The sequence below is a fragment of the Lagenorhynchus albirostris genome, chromosome 10, assembly GCF_949774975.1.
Source record: "Lagenorhynchus albirostris chromosome 10, mLagAlb1.1, whole genome shotgun sequence".
In the NCBI taxonomy this organism is placed as follows: domain Eukaryota; kingdom Metazoa; phylum Chordata; class Mammalia; order Artiodactyla; family Delphinidae; genus Lagenorhynchus; species Lagenorhynchus albirostris.
Genome location: NC_083104.1, coordinates 1,854,978 through 1,874,094, shown reverse-complemented (window position 1 = coordinate 1,874,094; position 19,117 = coordinate 1,854,978). Strand labels below are relative to the sequence as shown.

The following is a 19,117-nucleotide window of genomic DNA, read 5'->3' as shown; positions in this document are numbered from 1 at the left end:
ACTCATCAACAGCACTTCTTGTGGACAGACGCAGTCTGTGCTCCTCCTTTATCTTTGCCAGTGTTACCTCTGTGGGAGAGCGTTGGGGAGACCAGGGCGCCTTCCAGGGACCTGAGACCGGCCAGTGCACGCAAGCAGGCGCCCGGCGGGCCGCCCGTTGCCATGGAGACGGGGTCCTCGCCCCTGGGCGCCGCCATCTTGGGGCGCCAGCGGGCCCAATGGGCGGCTGCGCCGTGGCGGACACGGGGTACGCGCGCGGATGGGCCACCCGCGGTCTAGCTCAGTCACGGCCATGGAGGCGCCCGCAGCTTGCCTGCTGCCACTGCTGCTGCTGATCTGGGCCTGGGCCCCGGCGCCGGGCCGCGCCTCTGCGGAGGCGCCGCCGCTGATCAACGAGGACGTGAAGCGCACTGTGGACCTGAGCAGCCACTTGGCCAAGGTGACGGCCGAGGTGGTCCTGGCGCACGCGGGCGGTAGCTCCTCGCCCCGCGTCGCCTCCTTCCTACTGGCTCTGGAGCCCGAGCTGGAGGCCCGGCTGGCGTACCTCGGCGTGCAGGTGAGCTGGGCCCGGGGACACGGGCCGGCCGGGAGGACCGGCGCCCGTCCCCGACCCGGACACGTCAGCCCCGGCCGGCGGCGCAGGCGGCTGGGCCCGTGGCCTGCGGGGGAGCCGCGCGGTGGTGCGGCCCGAGCGCGGATTCGCCAGGGAGCTGGGCTCCGTCCAGTGAGATCGCAAATGGAGCAGCTCCCCTGCTTCCAAGTTTGGAATCGTTTGAAACCGCTGTTAATATAACGCACTTCTTACGGTTGCGAACGGCGGCTTCATTAGTTTAAAAACTCGTGCAAGTAATACACTACAGAAAGGGAAAGTCCAGTTCTCTCCCTCCCCCCGACCGGTTCTCATTCTTACAGTAACGCAGTAAATGCCTCCCAACTTTGCTTCTGTTCTTCCATGCATTTCAGTGGTCATTTTTATGCCTCTCAAGGAAGCAGTGTTGGCTTTGGGAATAGAGGGAATATACGTATACAGAGGTTTGCCTTCTATTACTGTTTTCCTTAAACAGCATCCATGAAGTGATTACCCAGTTATTGGTTTGGAGAAGAGTCATTCCAGTGTTGTATTTCTTCTTAGCATACCTGACTGCTGAATTTGGAGCTATAAAGTTACCTTTATGGAGATCATGCTTCCGAAATGACTCCTGTTCCCTTATCATGCTTTGTCCATGATGAAACACGCAGTTTTACTTAAAGGTTTGTGGAAGGATGGATTAAAACTTCATTTGAATGTTCTGAATGTTAAATCCCATTCTTTTATAAAAGCAAGTTGTCATTTAGTGAGGTTGCCACAGTATAACAAGACGACAGCAGAAGCTATCTGGCCATCATGCCGGAGAGCGCTTAACTGGTGTCTTAACTGAGAATTTACCTTGTGTCAGGTATTGTGGTAGGTATTTTAAGTACATTCTCATTTAACTCTCATAAGAGCCCTTCGAGGTGTACTGTTACTGCTGGTGAGGACTGCAGTCTGAGAGGTTAAGTTGTTTAACCTACATGATGTCTTAGAATAAAGAGTCAGGTTAGTTTCTTTCACGCTTTGTGTGTGTGTGTGTGTTCTTCACTGTACGACATTGCCTCTTGTGGCCTAGATGGTGTGAGGTAGGGTTCTGTTGGGGTATAAAACCTGTAGTCCCATCACCAGGTTTATTCAGAACCATTTTTTGATTTGTAGTCCAAGAGTGAGATGAGTCAAACGGGTGTATGTGCTCCCTTGTACCCCTGTCCCAATGGGAAACGTAACTGGATGATAAACTTAACCAAGAGACGTGTATTTTCCAACAACTGACTGGGAGGCTTTGGTGAGGTTGCTAGAAATTGTTTCAGTGAATTATCTTCGACACTACATGTAGAAGTTTAGGAACTGATAGAGGAGGCCGGGATGATTATCGACTAGGAGCCAGTGGTTCCTTGTCTTTTTACTACCAAAGACTTATCTTACTATTTTTGCTTTCATTTGGATCCTATATTTGAAATATTTTGTTTCTCTAACCTTTTATTAGATTACACATTGAATCTAGTAAATATTTAGAAGTGATAATAAATATTTCTTAAGACAAATCAACATATAACTGAACAATGAGAGTTCCTGATAAGCACAAGTATACTAGAATGTTCCCACTGTGATAGGATTCTAGTAAAAGTAGTGAAATTTGTTGTTTTTATTAGGCTGTACACCTTTGTTGAGGATGATTGTATGATAACTTTTAGGCTTTTTGAAATATGACAAATAGCTTTCTCATTATAGCTTTGTATACCTGATTGGGAATCACTGGTCCAGTCTTAAAAGGTGGTCTTAAATTTTTTTTCTTTTGGTGGAGGTTGGGTTGGCAAAGAGATCAGTGCTGTGTGTGTAAGTTTTTCCCTTAGAATCTGTTCCACAGTCTCATTCAAGATGCCTACTCTTTCTCAGAAAGACCCTGCAGCCTGCCGGAGTTGGCATCCTTTTCCTGGTTGCACAGCTGGTTGCAATGAAGGATAAGAATAAAAGAGTGTGCCACACAGTAGCCATTGCTTTTGCCGCTGTTAACTTCTTTTGCGCAACTAAAATCAGTTTTGGTTATGCATGAGACTTTTCTTCTACAACAATAAATAGGGACTTCCCTGGTAGTGCAGTGGTTAAGAATCCACCTGCCAGTGCAGGGGACACGGGTTCAAGCCCTGGTCCAGGAATATCCCACATGCTGCGGAGCAACTAAGCTCGTGTGCCACAACTACTGAGCCTGCGCTCTACAGCCCTTGAGCCACAACTACTGAGCCCATGCGCCGCAACTACTGAAGCCCGCACCGCACACTCTAGGGCCTGCGTGCCGCAGCAAGAGAAGCCACTGCAATGAGAAGCCCGCGCGCTGCAACGAAGAGTAGCCCCTGCTCGCCACAACTAGAGAAAGCCCTTGTGCAGCAATGAAGAGCCAACGCAGCCAAAATAAAAAATGAAAAAATAAAAGTAATAAACAATACTGGGACTTTTTCTATGCATAGCCATATTGGAATGTAAATGAAGAAGAAACCGTCCAGAAAGAAACCTTTCTGGTCTTTCTATTTGGAAGTGTAAACTCTATTTGGAAGCGTAATTTTAATTTGTATGTGTGTATTTGATCATTCAGGAAAATATGATTTTCTAGAGCATATCATACAGCTTATTCAGTGCAAAAGTAGGTCTTTTGACAGTGTTCTTGTATTTCACTTGAAAAATTGTTACTGAAACCAGCAAAGTTCTGGTGGTTTGAATGTTTTAATGTGGACTTCTGCGGCAGTTAGTTAATTGTTGACTCAAAATTCAGAGACTGAAAGACAAAAAAGAATAACTTCCTTTGTCCTTTTACAGGTGAAGGGAGAGGATGAGGAAGAGAACAATCTGGAAGTACGAGAAACCAAAATTAAGGGTAAAAGGTAAGGTAACGGTCAGCATATCTGTGTCTGTCTTGCCTTGTCTGGTTGTAGGTTATCACATCAGGGCTGGAATCATAACTAGGAGAGTCGCTTAGAATGGGCCCAGCGTGTTAGAGGCTGTCTCAGTTAGTAGAGTGTGTGGTAGCAGGCGACAGGCTCCCTGCATTCTGGACCCGTTTATGATGTCTTTTCTGACTCCTAGTGCTGAAACTGGACTCCCCTGAGAGTGGCAGTGTGTTTCACAACAGGAAAGTAGTTACTTCCATGCCACATCAGGTCTCTAATCTATGGGGGTAGGGATCCCCAGCCAACAGATGGGAAACCGGTGGGTGGGACCTGCGGGCTGTTTGCCTCAGCAGACACCTTCCCATCGCTGCTTGGCTACCGTCCTGTTTCCAAGGGGTAGGCAGCCTTACCACACCTCCTCGCCAGCCTTCACGGTGCTGAAAGTGATGCCTTTTATTTTATTTTATTATTATTTTTTTATTTTTAAAAATTTTTGGCTGCGTTGGGTCTTTGTTGCTGCGTGGGCTTTCTCTAGTTGCGGTAAGCGGGGGCTGCTCTTCGTCGTGGTGCGCGGGCTTCTCGTTGCGGTGGCTTCCCTTGTTGCGGAGCACAGGCTCTAGGGTGCGCGGGCTTCAGTAGTTGTGGCACGCGGGCTCTAGAGCGCAGGCTCAGTAGTTGTGGCGCACAGGCTTAGTTACTCCGCGGCATGTGGGATCTTCCCGGACCAGGGCTCGAACCCGTGTCTCTTGTGTTGGCAGGCAGATTCTTAAGCACTGTGCCACCAGGGAAGCCCAACAGTGATGCTTTTTCACAGGAGGTAGACTGAGCTCTTTGAACATGAAGCCTGGGTTTGAACTTACCGCCTTCTCTGCTCTAACCTCAGTGCCTAGCAGGGGGCTTGGCACTTGTTATTTATTCTAAAACACTTTACTAAGGATAGTTTTCAAACACACGTTAAAAAGCAGGAAGGGACTTCCCTGGTGGCGCAGCGGTTAAGAATCCGCCTGCCAATGCAGGGGACACCAGGGTTCAAGCCCTGGTCCGGGAAGATACCACATGCTGTGGAGCAACTAAGCCCGTGCGCCACAACTACTGAGCCCACAAGGCACGACTACTGAGCCCGTGCACCACAACTACTGAAGCCCGCGCGCCTAGAGCCCGTGCTCCGCAACAAGAGAAGCCACCTCAATGAGAAGCCTGCACACCGCAACGAAGAGTAGCCCCCGCTCGTTGCAACTAGAGAAAGCCCGTGTGCAGCAACAAAGACCCAACCCAGCCAAACATAGATAAATAAAATAAATAAATAAATGCCAAATAAATAAATTTTTAAGAAGGCTTAAATTAATAGGTTGAAGGTGATCTCTTAGAAGTAACTGCTTTTATCTTGGTACAAAATTTTGCTGTGATTTTAAGCTGCTGTACTCTTTTCAGTTTCTTGGTTTCTCTTAATTGTTTCTCCTCATCCTTGCTCCAGTGGGAGATTCTTCACCGTCAAGCTCCCAGTCGCTCTTGATCCCGGGGCCAAGGTTTCAGTCATTGTGGAAGCCGTTTATACCCATGTGCTTCAGCCATATCCAACCCAGATCACCCAGTCGGAGAAACAGTTTGTGGTGTTTGAGGGGAACCATTATTTCTACTCTCCCTACCCGACGAAGACACAAACCATGCGTGTGAAACTCGCCTCCCGAAACGTGGAGAGCTACACCAAGTTGGGGAACCCCACGCGCTCCGAGGACCTCCTGGATTACGGACCTTTCCGCGATGTCCCTGCCTATAGTCAGGTGGGCCCTTGTGGAGTCCAGGCCACCCCTGTCTGCTTCAGGGACATATCTCCTGCGGGGGTGACGACGCGTTGAGGGGCTTGGGTGGGAATCCAAAGCACCATGTCAGATCATCCCCAGAGTTTTAACCTGCCGAGAAGTGACTCCATGGGGCTCACTGTCCTCATTCTGGGAGTTCAGATAGAGGCTGGGGCTTGAGGAGGGCTTTCTAAAGGAGGTGGGAGTTGGGGGAGCAGGAAACCAGGCATTCTGGGCAGAGGCGATGGGGGGACAAAGGCGCGGGGATGGGAAAACCTGAGCTGTGCTGGCCCTGGTGGCTGGGGTTAGCTGCTGGTGGTGTTGCTGAGCCTAGGGCGTGAGCCTTAAAGGCAGGGGGAGTGATGAAGGCGTAAAAAAGATGTTGTTATGGGACGTTTCAAACACACGGAAGTATAGAGTATCGTAAACGGACAGCCATCTGTCGCTGAGATTCAGTGGTTGTCAGGCTATTGCTACAATGCTTCAGCCGTCCTTTCTCTATCTTTTCTTTGCTCTGTACTCTCAGGATAGAGTTTTTGAAGTACAAGTTTTCAAATCAAAGCATATAAACATTTAAAAATCTCTTGCTGTACTGCCAAATGCTTTTTCAGAAAATTTAGCCAATGTATTACGGCACCAGCACTATGGAACTGCCAGTTTCCCCATAGCCGTGCCGGTATTGGCATTAAATGCTGTTAACTACAATTATAATAAAATAGCAAAACAAAATAACCTTATCTTGTCTACTTCTTGGACTTTTGGGAAAGAAAGGTGTTTTTCTGGTTCTTTTGGCCTTTAACTTTTTCTTTTTCTTCCATTTTTAAGGAGATTAAATTGACATGCCCTGAGTAAGTTCAAGGTGTACAGCGTCGTGATTTGACTTATATCATGAAGTGATGATCGCAGGAGCTAGTGCACGTGCATCATCTCATACAGATACAAAATTAAAGAAATAGACACTGTTCAGACCTCAGCTCCAGTTTTGGGTGCTTCATATATAAATTATATGGAACGAGGGGCCGTGAAATTAAAATAAAAAAAAGTTAAGGAAATAGAAAAAAAAGTTTTCCTGTGATAAGAACTCTTAGGATTTACTCTCTTAGCTTTCATATGGAATGTACAGCAGTGCTAATTATATTTATCACGTTGTATGTCACTTCCCTAGTACTTATTTATGTTACAGCTGGAAGTTTGGACCTTTTGACCACCTTCCTCCAATTCTCCCTCTGTCCCGCCTCTGCCTCTGGGGGCCACAAATCTGATCTCTTTCTCTATGAGTTTGTTTGTTTGGTTTTTGGTTTTCGAAGTGTAATTGACCTACAACACTATGTTAGTTCCTGTTATACAATATATTGATTCAGAATTTCTGTACATTTCAAAACGATCGCCACCATAAGTGCAGTTAGGATATGTCACCATACAAAGATATTACGTAGTTATTGACTTCGCCACACTGTACATTTCATACTTGTCTCATTTATTTTGCAACTGGAAGGTTGTACCTCTTAATGTGCTTCACCTATTTCTCTCCCTCCCTGACCCCCCTCTCCCCTCTGGCAACCACCTGTTTGTTCTCTATATCTATAACTCTGTTTCTATTTTGTTCATTTGTTTTCTAGATTCCACATATAAGTGAAATCATACAGTATTTGCCTTTTTCTGATTTACTTCATTTAGCATAGTATCCTCTAGATCCATCCATGTTGTCACAAATGGCAAGATTCCATTCTTTTTTATGACTGAGTAGTGTTCCACTGTGTGTGTGTGTGTGTGTGTGTGTGTGTGTGTGTGTGTGTGTGTGTGTATCTCACATCTTCTTTATCCATTCATCTATTGATGGGCACTTAGGTTGCTTCTGTATCTTGGCTGTTGTAAATGATGCTGCTATGAACTTTGAGGTGCATATAACTTTTCTAATGAGTGTTTTTCATTTTGTTTGGGTAAATACCCAGGAGTAGAATTGCTGGGTCATATGGTAGTTGTATTTTTAATTTTTTAAGGAATCTCCATACTGTTTTCTGTTGTGGCTGCCCCAGTTTACATTCCCAGCAACAGTGCATGAGGTTTCCTTTTTCTCTACATCCTCACTAACACTTGTTATTTATTATCTTTTGATGATAGCCATTCTGACAGACGTGAAGTGATAGTACCTCATTGTGGTTTTGATTTGCATTTGCCTGATGATGCGTGATGTTGAGCATCTTCCCATTTGCCTGTTGGCTCTCTGAATATCTTCCTTGGAAAAATGTCTATTCAGATCCTCTGCCCATTTGTAAATTGGGTCCTTTGTTTTTTGATGTCAGGTTGTAGGAGTTCTTTGTACAGTTTGGATGTTAATCCCCTATTGGCTGTATCATTTGCAAATATCTTCTTCCATTCAGTAGGCAACCTTTTCGTTTTGTTGGTGGTTTCCTTAGCTGTACAAAAGCTTTTTAATTTGATGTTTTTCTGGTCTTTTTGTAATTTTACTTTTAAAAAATTTTGTTATTCAGTTTATTTAAATTAAAAAGAAACAAAACAGTTCACCCATTTCTCCCACCCATGCCTCTGGCAACCACCAATCTGTATCTGTGACCAGAAAGATTTCTTAATACTAACTGCTGGGCCTCTGGGTTTTTTATTTGTAAAATTGGGGATAAGTAGTAATTACTTCGTTGTGATGTTTTGAGGATTAAATGAAATTATGTGCTTATTCAGAGCTCATAAAGACTGCCTGATACATACATACATGTCAATTCCATAAATGTTATCTTAAAAAGTCTCTTCTGTGAACTTTTCTAGATGACTTTTCTTCAGGTTAGAACAATCCAGTAATGCTACATGTCTCCCTCAGTTATGAGTTATTTGTTAGCTCACTGGTGAGAGGTTATGTCTTCTCTGTTAGATCTTATATTTATTTCCTAGTTACAGTTTTTCTTTATTTACAGCTTAAGATTTTATTTTATTTTAAAACTGTAAAAATTGCTTTAAAAAATCAATTTAAAAAGCTCATTTGCAGAAATTTGGAAAATAAAAACTACAAGGAGAAAGTAGAAATAATCTGTAATTCTGTTTCCTATCTGTGTTGAGATTCTCATGTATCTCAGTTCAGGTTCTGTTCTCTTTTTCTCACATAGTCGCTATAAAATAATAAGTATAGACAATTTTGTTTGTAAAACAAATGATGTTTATGTTGGAACCTAAAACAGCTTTGTGTATTCTATCTTTCCAATTAATAATATGTCGTGAATATTTCCATGTCATTACGTTAGAGACAGCACAATTTAACCATTCTGTTGCATACATTAGATGTGTCACAGTTTAACCGTCCTGGTACTGATTGTTTCCAATCAATTTGCTTTAAGATAGTGTTGATTCCTCTGTCACCAGACTTTGAGCTGCTTGTTTCCTTCCTCTCCAGGACACTTTTAAAGTACATTCTGAGAACAACAGCCCTTTCCTGACCATCACCAGCATGACCCGAGTCATCGAGGTCTCCCACTGGGGTAACATTGCTGTGGAGGAAAACGTGGACCTGAAGCACACAGGGGCTGTGCTGAAGGGGCCTTTTTCGCGCTATGATTACCAGAGACAGCCAGATAGTGGAGTCTCCTCCATCCGTTCTTTTAAGGTATGGACTGTTGGACTTGGACATTGGGGAAAGTATGACTATCACATCTGTCCTTTCTTTTGCTTTTTGAAAGTAGCTAATTATGGACAGTCGTTGGGATTGACTGGTGTTCAGGTAGTTGAGTGATGGTGTTAGAACCAACAGAATGTTAAAAAAAAAAAAATTGCCTCTAGGAGTTCCCTGTCGGCCCAGTGGTTAGAACTTGGCATTTTCACTGCTGTGGCCCAGGTTCGATCCCTGGTTGGGGAACTAGCATCAAGGCCAAAAAAAAAAGCCCCCATTTATATAAGTAAATCATGTTTTTTAAAGAAAAGTTGAATAATGGAAAAAGGAAGAACAAACCCAGGCACTAGTTTTGCTGACACACTTTTATATATTTCCTTTTTCTTTTATAATGCTGTTTTTAAAAAACATTTGATCGTATTGCATATACAGTTTTGTATCTTTTTCTGTCTTATAAATGAAATCCTAGAAGCATTTTCACGTACTTAAGTATTACAGAAGCGCTCACTGTGCGAACAGAGGCATTACATTTTCCTCTCAATTATCAAAATTTGCTTACAGATTTGGAAATAAATAATTAAAAATAAGTAAAGATTTTAAAAAATTAGTTAAAAATATTAGGTGGAGAAACCCCTTTCATAAGTAAACCATAAACCACCTAGCGATTTCATGTGATTTCCTGTCTTTAGTTTGCTCGCCTGCAAAATAACTTAGATTATTTTTACCTTTGTATTAGGTCTTTAGCATCTGCAAAGGTATTTATGAGTCTGTTACTTACTGTTTAGAAGAGCTTCGCTGTTTACCGACGTTGATTGAGAAGCAGATGAGGCATCTAGATATTCTGGAGCCTTTGGGGGGAAGTTAGACTTTGCTCAGGTTGTTCACAGTTTGGAGACTATGAAGCAGTGATGTGGTGAAGAGCTTGGTGCAGGAAGTCTCTTCTGGACTTAGGATCGCTTCCTCTGCGTCGGTTTCTGGAGTCTTCAGAAGGCATGCTCACTCTCTTGCAGACCATCCTTCCTGCTGCTGCACAGGATGTTTATTATCGGGATGAGATTGGCAATGTTTCCACCAGCCACCTTCTTATTTTGGATGACTCTGTAGAGATGGAAATCCGGCCTCGCTTTCCTCTTTTCGGCGGGTGGAAGACCCATTACATCGTTGGCTACAACCTCCCAAGCTATGAGTACCTCTATAATTTGGGTCAGTTTTCAATTGTTGGGGAGTTGAAAAGGGAAAGACTGTCTTTTTCTTTAATTTCCTGTGGGTTTGTTTTGTGTTGTGTCGTGTGTGTGTGTGTGTGTGTGTGTGTGTGTGTGTGTGTGTGTGTGTGTGTGTGATAATTGCCAGTCCTTTTAGATGGGGAGAGGGTATTCTCTTGTCATTCTTAGGAAGGCTGGGATATCAGCAACAACTTTTCATCGGTGAGTAAAAATTACTGTTGTAAAAGTGATACCTGCGTATGGTAATCAATTCACATAGGACAGTAAAAAGCTGCTTCTTACCCCCAGTTCTAGCATAAGAAGGAACTGCTTAAATTCTTTAAATTTGAAATATTTAAAAAATAAAAAATTCAGAGAATAATAAACATTTTTACACAAGCACCCAGAACTATTGATTATAAACATTTTGCCATATTTCCAAGTCTTTCTTTTTAAAACCTTTTTAATGCAAAATAAAATCTAGTAAATCATACAAATGTAAAGTTCAGTAAATTATAAGAGGAGCACCTTGTAACCATCACTCAGGTCAAGAAAGTGAAATTGGCCAGCCACTCAGAAGGCCCTCATGTACCTCCTCCTTTCCCCACAACAGCGATCACCGTCCTGGCTTTTGGGAGACACTCTCTTGAATTTCTTCATCGTTCTATCACCCACTTGTATGTCTCTAGATACTCCAGTTCTGCGTTTTTCAAAAAAGTTGATTTGTCTTGTCAACCTCTAGTAATCCACAGTTTCCTCCTCCATCTGTTTTCCTCATGGTTTAGCTGTTGAAGAAGTTGACCTTATTTGTAGTGTAGCCCATGGTCTGGATTTTGCTGATTGCGGGTCAGAGTGCAGGGCAGCACATTCCTCTGTCTTCCGTATTTCTAGCCCATTAACAGCTGTCTCTGGAGGCTGATCAGACTCAGGTCGATCCTTTCAGCAAGACTCAGCTGATGTGTTCTTTCATTGAAGGCACACAGTCGGTGGTGGCTGGTGTCTCCTTTTGTGACGTTCAGGGCCTGGATTCTAGTACTTTACTTAGGAGAAAGACACGCACAAAACCAGTCACAGCTATGTCTGCTTGACCCTCCAGGAGACCAGTATGCATTGAAGATGAGGCTTGTGGACCACGTGTTTGATGAACAAGTGATAGACTCTCTGACTGTGAAAATCATCCTGCCAGAAGGGGCCAAGTGAGTCTGACCTCCCTTCCTGTCTCCCTTCCTGGTGGTGCCCTCTTGGCACCTCAGTGGGACGTTGGGTTCTAGGGCGCAGAGGAGGGGCTTCTGGTGGAGTTTAAACTGAGACATTTGACTCAGTGAGGGCACAAGATGCACTTATGAGCTATCCCAACATAGCCCTTTCTGTGACAGGGGCAGGATTCATAGCAGGCCAGAGTGATGGCCTGAGTCCGATGAGGTGACTGGCAAAAGGAAAGAACTGCAAAGTTGAGGCAGCTGGGTGGCCTTGGGCTGTGCTCCTAGGAAGGGGAGGGATAGTGGAGAGGGCTTTGTCTTGTCCTGGGCGTGTCACACCAGGTTCAGAAGGTGGGGGGGAGGGTGGTCTCAGATGGTATATCAGTTTCCATGGTTATAAACAGAGGGAGCTGTCTTTGGCCAGTTTAAGCAGAAAAGAAGGAATCTGGAAGGGTAAGGGATCTCATCAAATGTTGGCCTAAGGTGAAGAACCAGGCTTGGGAAAGGACAGAGCCACAGCGTCTCTAGGGTCCACTTGGCAGAAACCAGCTGACACTCACAGGGCCCCCTGCCCTTGGCATGGGCGACAAAACATTCTCATGCTCAGGGCTTTCTGACAGTGGGTCCGCGGTCTCAGGGGGTTGGGTGTTCCCTGTGATGGGAGGGGAGGAGAGTGGAGTAGAACTCGTGACCCTGGAAGACCCCTCGGGCCTTGGATCCTCACTGTGAACCTAGTTGGTCAGTGCAGTTTGTGTGAGGCTCAGTTTCCTCCCATTGGCATCTAGAAACATCCAAGTGGACAGTCCCTATGAGATCAGCCGAGCCCCTGATGAGCTGCACTACACCTACCTGGACACGTTTGGCCGCCCCGTGATCGTGGCCCACAAGAAAAACCTGGTGGAGCAGCACATTCAGGACATGGTGGTATGCGCTCCACAGCCCTGCCTCCCAGGCCTCCTCCCTGGACAGTGGCTGCAGGGTCAGGGACTTGCCATCCTCTCCTCCTTGCCTGCAGTGGTTTGGGCACAGCCGCCTCTGGGGGCGGGGGTGGGGCAGATGGCGGGGGCAGCCTGGACAGTTGTAGGCCTGGCGAGGCCCCTTCGCCCCCAGGTTTCTGAGTCTGGGTGGACCCGTGTGTCAGCGTGTGTTCCTGGCTCCCCCCAGGTGCACTACACCTTCAACAAGGTGCTCATGCTGCAGGAGCCCCTGCTGGTGGTGGCTGCCTTCTACGTCCTGTTCTTCACCGTCATCGTCTACGTCAGGCTGGACTTCTCCATCACAAAGGTACCCAACTCGGCCGTCTGCAGTGCGTGCTTGACTCGCTTTCCCAGCGCCCGGCTGCGCGACATACACCTCTGCCTGCTCGTGGCCTCAGCTGACCGTTACCCTAGAGACCCCTCCTTTTGTTGCTGTGGTCACGGACATGCGCTGTTGAAGGAGACAGGTTGCTGCTGGCGGCCAGTTCCGTGGGGAGAGGCGGTGGGCAGAGCGTGTGCCCAGAAAGGCTCGTGGGGAAGTGACTGGCAGAAGAGGTGGGGCGGGGCCTTTGCCTCAGGGAGCAGCTTGTGGGACAGCATGGCAGGCTTTTGCTGGGGCCTGTGGGTGGCAGTTGGTACGAATGAGCAAGGACGTTGGTCTGGCTGGTTCCGTAGACCAGCGAGGCTGCCCTGGGGTAGGGGTGCCACCAGGGCAGCTGCTCACCTTGTCACGCAGAAGGGCTGAGTCTAGGTTTTACTGTGACATATCCCCATTTCCTAAGCTATATTAATTTTAAAAATCCCGAGTTTTAAAATATTTCTGCATTTAGACATTTTACAAGAATAGTAAAACGAACTCTTGTGCACTCTTCACCTGGACGGAGTGGTTAACATTTGGCCTGTCGTATGTACTCTTCCTGAGCCGTTTAAGTTGCCCGCCTCCCTTGAATACTTAGGCGTGTGCACAGCCTGACCCCAAGGGCCCCGTTTCATAGAGCCAGAGCACGATGATCGAAGTCCGGAATGTGACGTTGCTCTAATAACAACCAGCACCCAGTCCAGGCTCAAATTTTGCTGATCGCCCCAAGGGTAACTTCTATAGCCATTCTTTTTCATACTTCAGAATTCAGTTGCATTTAGTTGTCATATTTCCTTAGTCTGCTTTAATCTGGGACATTCCTCGGCCTTGTGTGTACGTTAGGTTTCTTATGTTTCTCCTTGAAAATGCAGATTATGCATTTTTGGCAAGAACATTATGCTGTGTCTGCAGTGCATCACGTCGGGAGGTACCTGATGTCATTTGGTCCGGGGTTGGTGATACTGACTCTCCTTGGTTGAGTTGGTGCCTTTCTTGGTTTATTCACTGTAATGTTACTATTTTTCTTTGCAATTAATACATAATCTGTTTGAGGCTATATAAATATCATAGATATTCACCCATTAGTTACAGTATTTATTACTAATTCTTATCTGAATCTGATAGTTGTGGTGGCTGAAAAACTATGGTGCCTTTTACCTTACTAGGTGGTTTTCTACTATAAGGAAAAGCTTTTCTTGTTAGTTGGTTGGTTCATTATTCGTTTGGATTCATGTGTTATTTTACTGGATTACTGTCCACTGTGCCGTTCCTTTTGATGCTCAAGTGTCCCAGGTTTGACTGTCTTTCCGTCTACATCGTATTTTTGTGCACTTCCTTATTGTAGCGTGCAGCAGTATGTTTCCGGCATATCTTGTACTTTCTCCGAGGAGCTCCGGTTCCTTTCAGTGCAGAATGGTACCTGGAGACCATGATCTGGGAGCTGGTTGTGATCACTGCTCTTGGAGCATCTCTGCTCCTCAGCCCTTTCAGCAGACAGAGCCGGGAGATAAATACATGTGGTATTTGAAATATGAGTTATTCCAGTCTAACCCCGCAGGGTTCTTTGCCTGGATCCCAACATCAGTGTGTTTGTTTATTTGCTGAAGTCTATAAACAAAACAAAACAGTTCCACAGTTGCTGCACTCATACCACTACAAACACCAAACCTGCCAGTAGAGCGCCAGGTTTCTTGGCAGTTCTTTTTGTCTTTATTTTTTAAAATAAATTTATTTATTTATTTATTTTTGGCTGCATTGGGTCTTCGTTGCTGCGTCCAGGCTTTCTCTAGTTGCGGCGAGCGGGGGCTACTCTTCGTTGCGGTGCGTGGGCTTCTCGTTGCGGTGGTTTCTCTTGTTGTGGAGCACGGGCTCGAGGCTCCTGGGCTTCAGTAGTTGTGGCACACGGGATCAGTCGTTGTGGCTCGCAGGCTCTAGAGTGTGGGCTCAGTAGTTGTGGTGCACGGGCTTAGTTGCTCCGTGGCATGCGGGATCTTCCGGTATCGGGGATCGAACCCATGTCCCCTGCATTGGCAGGCGGATTCTCAACCACTGTGCCACTAGGGAAGCCCTCTTTTTGTCTTTAGATTGAGACCATAGTGTCAGAGTCTGTGATCCCAAGGTAGTTACTCTGTTCTTCTTTCCCTGGTTACTCATTTGAAAGGTATTAGGTTCATTGATGCTTGAATTTTATTCTGGTTTCTTCCTCCATCATTGGTAATATTTAATGTTGGTTGTGATACCGTAAAACACTAACAAAGTTCTAAATTGAGAACTTGAAAATGGTGTGGTTTCCTCCACCCTGTCCCACCCTGCCTTGTAGGGAACAATTTCATCAGTCCCCTAGGTAGCCTTTCTGATTTGTTTATTTTGCAAAAATAGGCAGATATTTAATTCTTATTTTCTTCTTTTGTACACAAAAGGTAGCAACAGCATATCTATTTTTCACTGCTTTTTTCACTTAACTAACGTATCCTGAAAATCACTCATATCAGTTCATAGAGAGCTTTCTTCCTTGTTATTTTTTTATAGCTGCAGAGGACTCTCTTGTATGGATAAGTCATAGTTTATTCAACTGATTTCCTGTGTATACATCTCTATTTTAAAGCTTTGATAATTTACTGAGGAAAAAAAAGCTAATTGTGGGCCAAATCGACCTTCTGCAGGCCAGAGTCAGCCTTTGAGCATGCCCGGTTAGGGCTTCTGCAGTAGCCCACTGGTTAGGGATTCTGGGGAGTACATGGGGCTGCGTCTGAAGGGCCTTGGCTGGCTAAGGAGCTTGGGCTTCATCCTTTAGGTCCTGGAAACACGTCCTGGAAGTCTTCCCCGGCCTGAGATGGAATTTCTCCTCCCTCAGCACCTCATACCCCTCTCACGGTGCACCCTGGCATTAGTATCCCTTTTATACCAGTGTGTCTGTCCTGCTGGACTTGGATGTGAACGTCTGCTTCATCTTCCTGTCCCCTGTCCTGCCCATTGCTGAACCGTTCCAGGGTCAGTGTCGGCAAGAGTGTGATTCTCTGACTTTCCAAGATGGTGGCTTTTCTCGTTTGTGTGCTAGTGGTGGGTGCTCCTTGGGAGGAGAAGGTCGCAGTGGGCTCAGGGCTGGATGTCATCACACACGGTGTCTGTCCCCCAGGATCCGGCTGCAGAAGCCAGGATGAAGGTGGCCTGCATCACAGAGCAGGTCTTGACCCTGGTCAACAAGAGACTAGGTCTCTACCGTCACTTTGATGAGACAGTCAATAGGTACAAACAGTCCCGGGACGTGTCCACCCTCAACAGTGGCAAGAAGAGCCTGGAAACGGAGCACAAGGCCTTGGCCTCTGAGGTGGCGCTGCTGCAGTCCAGGCTGAAGACGGAGGGCTCCGACCTGTGCGACAGAGTAAGTGCCTGCCATCGCCGTGTCACCCGGCTCCTTCCTGCCTCGCCCAGCGTGGCCTTGCTCGCCGCTGGCCTGTGGGGTGGGTGCGCCCAGTTATGGCCGCGTCGCGTGGTGCCGACCCTTGGGGTGGAACGAGATTTGGGCTCTTGGTTGTGAGCTGGATTTGGAGGAAGTGCTGCTGGCCTCCACAGCAGTGGTGTTGAGAGCAGCTGCTTCCTCTCCTGGAGGCCAGACTGGACAAGGCTCCAGGTTGCTTGGGCTGCAGGGAGAAGCACCCAGACTTAGAATTGTGGGTTTGACTCCAGGCTCTGATTCAGACTTTCTGAACCTGAGCAGGTTACCTAACTTGTGTGCCTCAGTTTCCTCATCTCTAAAATGGGGGAGCTGTTAATCCTTACTGAGCTCACAGCGGTCATGTGAAATGAGTTAGTGCATGTGAAGCGCTGGGAACCCTGCCTAGGATGTGCTGCATGAGTTCTTGGTGCCTGTAAATGAGGCTGAAAGCCCCCGGGGTGCCCCTCTCCACACGCCCCCACCCACTCCTGCTCCGTCTCTGCACCCCTCTGTGAAACCACGTATCCGTGTGCTTAAGTATTTATCGTGCGTCAGCTCCTGAGGGTGCGATGCCTCATCTGTCGTCACTGCTGTTTTCCAGTGTAGCGTCGTGCCTGGCTTCATGGCTCACAAGTGTTTGTTGAGTGTTGAATCAATGTGGCTATAAAAGGCCTCAGCCTGACACCCAGTTGGTGCTAACAGGAGTCGCCCGCCCGCGGCCGTTGGCCCTCTGCCCGACCAAATCCCTGGCCAAGTTTGGCCGTGGGAGGGAAGAGAACGAACGTTCACTGAGTGCCTGCATGTGTCCGGCACTGTGCCGGGGGTGTCGGTGTTTCCACACTTGGTCCGTACAGTCTCTCCGCATCTGGGGCCGGGGGTGGTGAAGGGACTGGCGGCTCACAGGGGCCAGAGCTTGTGGGAACAGGCCTTACAGGGGGTGAAGCTGGCCTCTCCCTCCACAGCAGCCCTTCTGCCCTGGGCGGCGGGGGTGGGGGGGGGTGTCTGTGGGGCGGGGCCGCGGAGGACACTCGAGCCCTGCCCTGCTCTTGCCTCGGCCAGGTGAGCGAAATGCAGAAACTGGACGCGCAGGTCAAGGAGCTGGTACTGAAGTCGGCAGTGGAGGCCGAGCGGCTGGTGGCTGGCAAGCTCAAGAAAGACACGTACATCGAGAACGAGAAGCTCATCTCGGGAAAGCGACAGGAGCTGGTCACCAAGATCGACCACATCCTGGATGCCCTGTAGCCCTGCACTTCCAGAGGGCAGGGTGGGAGTGGTGAACATCAAGGCCAGCAAATGCTGGCTTCTGTATTTTGCAAAAGGCCTTCAAGGAAGAAAGAAGCCAGGCTCTGCCTCAGGCAATACAAGAAGTTTTTGTCCCTAAAATGTTCCTTTAAAAAAGAAAACAAAATAACTTAAATGTTTTTAAAAACAAAATATTTTTGTGTGTTGCACAAAGAAATTTTTGAGTTGGTTTTGTTTGTTCTGAAGCCTAGGATATTCTTTCCACCTGTAAGCCCCTTGTTTTATGCCCTTCTAATTCCTGATGTTTGGGTATTTTACAGGCGTGTGTGTATGTTTTTTAAAGCATGTGTGACCAAATGAAAATAAAGCTGGAACGGTGAACATCTGTTCTGTTCTGTTGAACGCCTCTCATAACTTATTTCTTAACTTTGGGGATAGTACTTTTATCAAGTGCTTTTTATCTATTAAATAATGGATTCGCTCCTGAGAGCAAGTCTGCATGGCAAGTACTGGTTACATTTTACATGTTAGAACACTGACGCCACAAAGGTAAAGTGGCCTAGGTAAGGTCCCAGAACAGAGTGGTGGGGTGTCACAGTGCTTGTGTCATGGGCTCTTCTGGGCACTAAGGAAACAATGAGCAGGGCAGAGATGGCTCTTGTGGAGAACAGTCACGTGATCAACACAGACTCATAGTCACAAACTGATAGAACCCTGTAAGGAAGAGGGACAGGGTCCTCTGATGGTAAATACAGGAGAGCACTGGATGGGGAAAGTTTCCCTGAGAAAGTGGCATAGCATGTGCCAAGGCCCTGGGGCTTGAGGACCTGAAGGGAGTCCAGAGAGTGGGGTACAAAGTGTATGACACAGGGCTGCAGAGCTGGAAGAGCCCAGACAAGACAGGGCTTTACAGGTCGGCCCAGGCTTTTGGCTTGACCCTAAAGTCAAGGGAAGACCGAGCCGTGTATGAGAGACACGCTTAGCTTTGATTTTGGCTGAGAACGAACTGAAGGCTATAAGTAGATGTGGGAGAAGGCCTGCCAGCCTGCTGTAACCCAGGCAGAAGATGAAGGCGTGGGCCAGGGTGGTGATGTAGGGACACGGATGGACTGGAGAGACTTATGTGGGGGAATCGGCTGCTGAGTGATCAACTCCCTCCACTCCACTCTCCTCCCCGCCTAGGGTGGACGCCTTAGCCTCACCTAGTGAAGTCCTGCTCGTTCTTCAGGAAACAGCTTAGGTACTGCCCCCGGGAAGCCTTCCACGCCCTCTGGGACCCATCCTGTCGTGCTCTCTTGTGGTACCCTGTAGCCGTCCTCCACATCTTCCAGCGCTGTCGGAACGCGCGTGATCACTGGACCAGCCCTGATGAGGCAGAGGTCTCGCCTGATACGCTCACCCTCGTGTTATCAGCTAGATGTTCAAATCAGCGTGTGATACCCAGTTGGTGCCTTCCATCTTGGTGGGGAGGGTGGCAGGATGGCTGTGCCATTCACCTAATGTGGGGAAGTCTGCACGAGGCCAGTTTTGAGGAAGACGATGATGAATTCTGTTTCAGACCTGGTGAGGGGGGGTGTGTGCCTGAGCCGCCCGGTGGGACCGTCCGTGGGAGCTGGATATTCGGCGTGGAGACGGCTGCGGAAACGGCGAGCTGGAGGCTGCGGGTCCACTGCCGGGGAAGGGTGTGGGGTGGTGGAGACCCAGGACTGAGGATTAGGGCCCCAGGGTGCCGCGGCCGCCTGGAGCACGACGCTGCGCGGGTGCGGCAAGGGAGCGCAGGACCGCGTGGACTCGGGCAGTGTGTGTCTCGGGTCTACCAAGAGGAGGCTGTGGGGTTT

At 47.4% G+C, this 19,117-nt stretch overlaps 1 protein-coding gene across 1 annotated transcript; it reads left to right on the top strand.

The window, feature by feature from the left end:
• The first annotated feature begins 206 nt into the window (after positions 1-206).
• Positions 207-17,681, top strand: RPN1 (ribophorin I). The gene is made up of 10 exons (XM_060161008.1): positions 207-556; positions 3,383-3,447; positions 4,928-5,234; positions 8,653-8,862; positions 9,876-10,068; positions 11,164-11,263; positions 12,052-12,190; positions 12,431-12,550; positions 15,738-15,983; positions 17,097-17,681. Exons 1-10 carry the CDS (start codon positions 260-262, stop codon positions 17,277-17,279), a joined length of 1,860 nt encoding a protein of 619 aa, XP_060016991.1. The 5' UTR covers positions 207-259; the 3' UTR covers positions 17,280-17,681.
• Positions 17,682-19,117: the final 1,436 nt, after the last annotated feature.